The sequence below is a fragment of the Acomys russatus genome, chromosome 1, assembly GCF_903995435.1.
Source record: "Acomys russatus chromosome 1, mAcoRus1.1, whole genome shotgun sequence".
NCBI classification, from domain to species: domain Eukaryota; kingdom Metazoa; phylum Chordata; class Mammalia; order Rodentia; family Muridae; genus Acomys; species Acomys russatus.
In genome coordinates this window covers 106,875,288-106,883,904 of record NC_067137.1, presented here as the reverse complement: position 1 = coordinate 106,883,904, position 8,617 = coordinate 106,875,288, and the positions used below count along the sequence as shown (strand labels likewise).

At 38.2% G+C, this 8,617-nt stretch overlaps 1 protein-coding gene across 1 annotated transcript; it reads right to left on the bottom strand.

Annotated features, from left to right (window-relative positions):
• Positions 1 to 6,725: 6,725 nt before the first annotated feature.
• On the bottom strand, positions 6,726 to 8,402 carry Gpr65 (G protein-coupled receptor 65). The gene has a single exon (XM_051150221.1). It carries the CDS (start codon positions 8,000 to 8,002, stop codon positions 6,989 to 6,991), a length of 1,014 nt encoding a protein of 337 aa, XP_051006178.1. The 5' UTR covers positions 8,003 to 8,402; the 3' UTR covers positions 6,726 to 6,988.
• Positions 8,403 to 8,617: the final 215 nt, after the last annotated feature.

The window sequence follows — 8,617 nt, the reverse complement described above, 5'->3', positions numbered from 1 at the left end:
AGACATTAAAGACAGAGAGATTCCCTTCCAAACTATTTTTCTTATGATATTTGAAAAGTTCAGATTAAATGAAAATATTCATAAGGGTTTCTGGAATTAACCCCCACTGCTTTTGAAATGGCACCATCCTTACTATATTCCATTAACTAAGAGATTCATTAAAAATAATCATAATTACTCATGAGAGAACCCTTAAGAACATTCGTTTTCAGAGTGAGGGTAGGAGCTATTTCTAAATTTCCAACCATGGTTTCCAGTTTCCATTGTTTCTTAGTGTCAACAAGTCTTGGAGACAGGACTAGAAATTTTAGAATAACTCTGAAATGAATTATTTTACAAGTTCAGTCAAATATCCAAGAACTTTACAATACTGAGATCTGAAAATATTTTCATGGCATGGTGAAGTTAAAAAATTTTTATGATTATGTTGAGTATGAAATAGCTCACATTTCCTAATTAGTACAGTGTATTTTTATCTGAAAGCTGGAATTGAGCGATACAGAGGCTCTGGTTCCATTTCTAGTGTACATAAGGTTTGTTTGTGTGCATAAAAGGTATTTGTGAGGTGTGGGTAAGTGTGTGTGTGTCTGAGGATCTATGCGCAGAAGCCAGGAGACGTTGGTGTTCTCCTCTATCACTTCCTGCTCTCCCTCACTTTGGAGTTTGTGTGTTTCAGCTAGACTGGCATTCAACAAACCCAAGTGGCCATCTTGTTTCCACACTCCCCACCACACTGGGGTTCCAGGCACATGTGAAACCACAACTGGCTTGTTACACGGGTATGGTGCTGGGATCTGAACTCAGGTCTCTGGGATTGTATAGCAAGGGTTGGTAGTCTCTGAGCCATCTTTCTAGCCCTTGATTTGCTTGTGGAACATCTAATTGCAACATCATTTGAGGAATTGAAACCTATTTTGAACGTGTAAATATGGATTGGTACTTCCCGAACGACGTCTGAAAATTATAAGCAGAAGAAAAACAGATCACAGGCTATTATATGTTTAATGATATGCAAATTCTTTTAAATTAGAACACGATGAAGACATTACTGTTCTTTGGTGGGGGAGGATGGACTTAAACCATTCAAAACAACAGATGTCAATTTGTGTGTGCTGTGATCTAACACTAATGAATTACAAATTAAAAACTGCACATATACCGAACTGCATCTTGAGTTCAACATAGTAATTTCATAATGGCAGGTTTACATGCAAACTGCCTACGGTTGAAGTGACACACACACACACACACACACACACACACACACACACTCACATACACACACACAGAGGTGACTAGCCCAACAATCTTAGATTTATTCACTTTTTGGTTTTGAGTGGTTTTTTTTCCATGCATGTATGCATACATACTACATGTGTGCCTGATGTCCTTGGAGATCATATGTGGGCGCAGAAATCTCCAAAACCCAAGTTAGAGATTGTTGTGAGCCAGGAGCAAAAGCAAGAGCAACAAGTGCTCTTCTTAACCACTGAGCCAGCTCCTGTACCCACAAACTTAGAGGGATTAAACCATTTAGAACATGTTCTCTTGCTTGTGGAACTCACTAATTTTGGCCAGCGTGATAAAAAACCATTTCTAGAATGACATTGTAATGTATAGCAAGTCAGAGCATCCACGATCCAAAGTCCAGTTTCTCAGAAAACAGAGGCTGGAATGTAGGTGTGTCCTCCCTTTTATCTTCAGGTCACAGGGCGTGTTTGCTGTTTGCTTGGATAAGAAAATCCATCTTAGGTCAGGCTTGTTTGTGAGTGGTACTGAAAGCCCACCTGCAAAATTCAGCAACAGAACATGACTGGCCCCTAGTGCTCATAAACAGGATTACTCCCCACTCATCACTAAGAGACTTGAAAGAGAAAAAAATCTCAACTGCCTTATCATTTCTACTTCACCCAATATATGACCTGCTTTTGTGATATCTACCTATTTCTTAAAATCAAGGGCACTCAGCAAATTTAAATAATATTACACAGCTTATCTCAATGTGTTCCGTCTTTAATATACTAGGAGTACCAATGATAGGGAGAGAGAAAGAGAAAGAGGGGGTGGAGGGAGGAAGGGAGACAGAGGGGGGGTTGTGGTACTCAAATGTTATTTATTAATTTTTTTAAATTGAGTTTTACACTAGGAAGAAAGAATACTTTGAAAGTACAGCATACTTTGTTAATGCATAAAACATTAACTCCTTACAGAGGTTTCTATCTAGGAAATGTAAGTAAACAAGTTACTTAGGACTAAATTTTTTAGAATAATACAAGGGGGCTGGGTGTGGTGATGCACGCCTTTAATCCCAGCACTCTGGAGGCAGAGGCAGGCGGATTGCTGAGAGTTCAAGGCTAGCCTGGTCTACAAAGTGAGTTCAGGACAGCCAAGGCTACACAGAGAAACCTTGCCTCGAAAAACAAAAAAAAAAAAAAAAAAAAAAAAAAAAAAAAAAAACCCAACCAACCAACCAACCAAACAAACAAACAAAAACCCACCCAAACAAACAAATAAAAAAACAACTAAAGACCATCTGGTTGTTTGCATTTTCCTGCAATCAACCAGATGGTCTTTAGTTGTTTTTTCATAAATCTACAAGTAGAACAATATGATAGGCAGATTTGGGCCCAGGGGTCCCGCTCAAACTAAGGCACCAGCCAAGGACAATACAGGAGGTAAACTTTAAAACCCTTCCAGATCTAGCAATGGTCAGAACATTCTCCACAGTTGAGTGGAGAGTGTGATACGACTTTCTCACATACTCTGGTGCCTCACATTTGACCATGTCCCCTGGAGGGGGAGACCTGGTGGCACTCAGAGGAAGGACAGCAAGTAGCCAAGAAGAGACTTGATACCCTATGAGAATATATAGGGGGACGTAATCCCCCTCAGGAACAGTCATAGGGGAGGGGAATAATGGGAAAATGGGGGGGGGGGAGGAATGGGAGGATACAAGGGATGGGATAAACATTGAGATGTAACAAGAATAAATTAATAAAAAAAAAAAAGAATCTATTTTCAATCAAAAGGAATAAATAAAATAAAACAGTTTGCTGCAGAAAAAAAAAAAAAAAAACAAAAAAAACCAAAAAAAAAAAAACAACTAAAATAATAATACGAGGGAAAAATAGGAATAGACAGTTTCTTAAAACAACCTCCTAATCTGGGGGAGAGGGAGGGCAGAACTGGGAGGAGCAGAGGGAGAGGAGGATGCGATATTGTACAAGAGAAAATAAAATGAAAAAAAAAACTTGGTAAATGGACATATGGCAAAATAAAATCTTGTATTTTGAGGGAGAAAAAATATCTTCTGTGGCTGGAAACATCCTAACATATACATTATATTTATTTTGTTTACTATGTTGAATAGAAAATAAAATGTGGAGGGAAAGAAGACAAACTAACAACAGACCCTTAACAGCGGATTTCAGGGGGAAAGACAGAAAGAAGGAATAGGAAAGGAGAATAGTTGAAGTGTTTCCCTCAGCTACTGACTGGTAAACAATAAAACCAAATGACTCCAAACGGTGCATCACTTCAGATGTTAAAGAGATGACTCGTGTTTTGCTGGTTGGTATTAGACATTATATAAAACAGCAGTTCATGATAAAATCTTGCAGGAATGTTTTTGTTTTTGAAAAATGCAGCAAGTTTGTTGGTTGTGTTTATGCATTTGTAAATTCCTTTCTCTGTTTTAGGAATTCTTTTGATTTCCTAATGGGTTCGCAACAGAGACAAGTCTATGATCACTTATCACAAAGCCTTCTTAGGTCAGCAGTGCTACAGTAGTAACTGTTACCATAGCAACTGGGATGAGTTTAGCTAGTAGAGAAAGTCCCATTCAGGGATAAGAGAATGATGAGTGTGATGTTGGGCAAAATCGGAGCACCCAGAATGATAGAGATGATAAAGTTAAAGAAACGTCTATGTGCTCTGTATCATGGACTCTATTTTGAAATCAAAACTCACCTAACTAAAAATAAATAAATCAGCTTAAGAAAGTCAGCAGAGGTAACTGGTAAGTAGTGACTTATTCAGTCATTACTCTAAAGAAAGGACAGCAGGTAGCCAAGAAGAGACTTGATACCCCATGAGAATATACAGGGGGAGGTAATCCCCCTCAGAAACAGTCATAGGGGAGAGGAATAATGGGAAAATGGGGGGGGGGGGGGAGGAATGGGAGGATACAAGGGATGGGATAAACATTGAGATGTAACAAGAATAAATAAATTAAAAAAAAAAAAAAAAGAATAGACACCCAGTGACTTTGGAAGACTCTGTTATCAGGGAGATAATGTTACATAATTTGAACAAAACAAGGAGTTATTTTATATCTTCTTATCTATAACAACTCCCTAAATAAGGTGAGGAAAGTAAAGGTAAGAAAACAACAAGCAAAAAAAAAAAAAAAAAAAAAAACAAAGAAGCTCCATCTGCATGTAGTCTTCTCTGTGGCTATCCAAAAGTGTCAGTTTTGTTAAAAGAAATAATTCTAAATAAGAAAACAAAAATACACATATGCAAATAAATTAAGATAGGTATCTACCTGTATGTTGATGCTTTCAGTGTGCCTTCTTGGGGTGGGGAATGCCCAGGAGCTGGCATTATTGAGAATTTCCTACATACCCAGAATACATGAAGGACCTTGAATTGCCTTAATGCGGTGATCATCTGGAGAGTCTAACTATATCAGCCGTGTCCTAGAGCCAGTTCCAGCTGGTTCTCCTGGCTGTAATTGACTCCTGGGGTCCTTCTGGAGACATTGTACTGCTTGGTAGCTGCCCACAGTCCGGACAAGGATAGGTGTAACTAGTAACATTAAACAGACAGCTCACAGCAAGTGCACATTGTTCTCCCGTCTACTTGTCAAAAGCAGGTGTCATCACTGAGCACAGAAATACATTCAGGCAAAAGATCTATGCACATAAGATTAAAAATAAATAAACCTTAAGAGCAGGGGCCACTGTTTCTGCATCTTGTAGAAAGCAAGTCTTGGGGAAATCGTTGCAAAGTTTCAAACAATGTGTAAGTGAAGGAATTGGTCTTCTAGTCTGAGTATTTATAAAAAATAAAAGCACCGGGTAAAAACTGCTAGAAGTTCTTTTCCCTTCCAGAAAGACTTTCAGATTAATGAGGAGATCATAATGACAAATCCCGGAAGTCTTTTTAAAGATGCAAGGGTTAACTTTTCAATGCTGATTGCCTTCAGTCAAGTCTGGAGTGCTTATCGCACGAGTAACCTCCTGGCTCTGCATCACTGCCCCTGCTCTGAGAGAAAATGTAGGTTGCTAGAAGGCTTTGACTTTAGGGAAATTAATTCTACAATAAACTAAACCAACATTTTAGTCTTAATTTTCTCATTATACCCTTCTTGTTAATGGTTGTGCATGGTTGTGTTCATCATGTCTCTTTTCATAAATGAAGAAAAGGTCTAAGCAAGCCTCTTTAACAGATCAATACAATTACTATCTATGTGATTTATATTTATAGAGGTATAAATTAGTAATATAACTCTCATTCCCTCATTTTCAAATTAAGCCTAACAACTTTTCATGCATAAATAAATAATTTTTAAAAGTATTCCTAAAATACCATAAAAGACAAAGTCAAGTATGGAAATCAAATCAGGATTTTGAGTTCAAGGTCTGGATCTATATGACTCTGAAGTCATTCAATCTACATCTGAGTTTTTGTACGTAAGAGAAAATTATTTCTGGGATTTTTACCTTTAAATGCATTCCTAGAGGCTACCAATAACTTATCAAAAATTAATCAAGTAGTTCAAATGGTTTTCAGCTATTCTTCCTTTTTCATATTTTTTCTTTAGTCTTTAAGCATGTATGTGTCCCAGAGTGCAAGCATGGTGTATGAACTCTAAGAAAGCATTTTGAGAAGAAAAAGGCAATGTACAGTGCTTGGACCGATGGTGCCAAGGCAAGGCAGCCTTCTACTGTGCACACACTTCATCATGGAAGACCAATGGAAAACTACTGTTATACACGCACACATATCAGTCATTGTGATGGTCAAGCTCTTGTTACACAATGAATAGGACCGAAGTGGTATCAAGACACTTGGTAGCTGATCACTTTGTGTAAGGAGAGAGAATATATAGGAAGTGGAAGAAAGAGAAGGAGTAAAGGAAAAAGTGGGGTAGAAAAACCCTCAAAAATTCTTTGGTGCAGGCATTGGGAAAATTCCCACCTAAACTAGGCAGGGTAAAATCCACAATGAAGATTTGCAAGAATATATTATATCATGGCTCTTTACGTATTGTAAGTCAAAGAGAAGCCTATGAGTGTAAGATTGCCAATAAATACCTGTCTACATGCAAACTTCCATCAGTTTCAAGTATCATATATTCAGCTATAAAGGTAAAGAAATCAGGATCAAAATGTAAAGTCCATTTATGTTTACTTTATGTGACTCATTGACTAGGTTCCCGAATGGATGTAAACCTCATGGAAGTTCATGAGAGCATTTCTTTCACAACCCGAGTAAGTGCTTAATGGAAAAAACCCCCAGTACATGGGGTGACTTCTCTGTTTGCTAATAGTGAACGCAGCTAGAAGTAGGAGTTACTAGTTACATGTGGTGGAGACAGGTTTATAGAGATGAGAGAACTGGAGTGGACAAACTGAGAATCCAAAATTAGAACAACAGCAACAAAAAAATCATAACCATTAGACAGAATGGCCACTGACTCAAGACTAACAGTCCTACACATCTCTTAGGGGTTATAGCACAGAGATAAAGAGAGTTACTACTTATAAAGATGGCACCGAGTCATTAGAATACATACAAAATTATACATTTCACACCTTATTTAATAAAAATCAACACAGGAGTTGTACAATGTGCCTTTAAAATATTTCCACTGCTGTAGACTAAAGCTAACTCAGAACACCTGTTCCTCCTGTGCCCGATTTCTATTCCAAAATGTAATTTTTATCATATAATACCATGTAACTAAACCTGCTTCCATCTCTTATTCTATAATTTCTAATTCTACAGTATCTCTTGTAGACACAGAAAGTATGCGTCTCTTTTGTCCTTGCGATCTATGGTGTTTCCTAGTACAGAATTTTAGTATGTTCCACATATCAGCTCTCCCTGTCTCAGTCACGAAACAGTACAGGATCGGATCGGCGACACAGTTTAGGCTCGTCAGTGCTACTGTGACTCTGTACACTGCAAACGTCCGTTTTCCAGGCTTGTTACTGAAGTTTATGTTGCGCTCTAAGATGCAGCGGATGAGCACCATCACGTGGAAGGGGGTAAAGCACAGGACAAAAGTCAATGTAATGCTAGCAAGCAACTTTATGATTCTTCTCTTTTCGCTGCTTTCCGTGGCTTGGTTGTGCTGCACAGCTTGGTAGACTTTATGGTTGCAGATCATGATGGTGATCAAGGGGACTGCATAGCCCATGCACGTCCTAAACAGGTTGAGGTTGATCTGCCAGTTCTCCAGAGGGTATTTGTCATAACATAGAGTGAAGTTAGACTTCTCTGCATCACAATATTCAACACTTGTTTCGTCTTTCCACAGAAGTATAGAGTTAAAGATGGATTCCAATATCCAGATAGACAAGCTGGTAACGAATGCAAATCTTCTTGTTCTTAGAAAAGAAAACTTTAGAGGATAGACAACGGCTAAATAGCGGTCTAAGGCAATGCAGGTGAGAAACGCTGTGCTGCTATAGAAGTTCAGGTAGGTGAAGAAAACACTTCCTTTGCACAAGGCAGGAGAGAAAGTCCAGTTGTCTTTATTCCATGTGTAATTGATCCACAGAGGCAGAGTCAGCGCGTACAGCAGATCTGACAGTGACAAACTGAAGAGGTAAACTCCAAGTTCATTTTCCTTCTTTGCTTGCAGAAAGGACACACATAAAGATCCAATGTTGGCTGGAACGCTGACTATAAACACAAATATGTAGACCACTGGGAACAAATAGTGGTCCAGGTCATGTTGTTCTTCCACACATGTGCTGTTCATCATCATTTTTTTATGGTGGCGATTACATTACTTCTCAGGCCGTAAACAGGAAAGGAAACCTTGCCTCCTAAGTTTTCAGTGTCAAATTCTCTTTACCAGAATTTTTTTTCTTTTAGAGCTTCCTTGGTTTTTGAAGTTCTAATCAGCCCATCAATGTATTTAGAAAGTAGTTATCCATCAAATTTTTTGTACAAGCTGCCACTGCTAGAAGTCAGAATCCAGGCTCCTGAGGGTGACTCAAAGCAGTTAATGGAACTGACCATCAAAAGTCTTTGCGTTCTATATCATGGGATGCTTAACTTTCTTGAAAGGTCCACCCTCTCAATTTGTCCATTTCAATGTTACAGGAGATGGTAGGCGCAAAGGGGACCGCACAGCTTTTATTTTCATACCATTTGGTGTTTGGCATTTGCTTCTGTAATGAAAGATGAACTAGAATAGATTAGGTATTTATAAGGGATATAACGTCATGAAGCAGGCTTCTTTCCTTTATTTTCAATAACACATATTTTAAAATACAAAATAGTATTTAACTAAAATAGTTAATAAGCTTTAGTAAATAAAATCAGATGGAGATGTTTTGCCTTCTTCAAATAAGAATTACTCAGAGGATGCTATCTT

Bases quoted from the DNA above. Each gene is read 5' to 3' on its own strand.
- Gpr65 (XM_051150221.1), bottom strand. From the start codon at position 8,002: ATGATGATGAACAGCACATGTGTGGAAGAACAACATGACCTGGACCAC.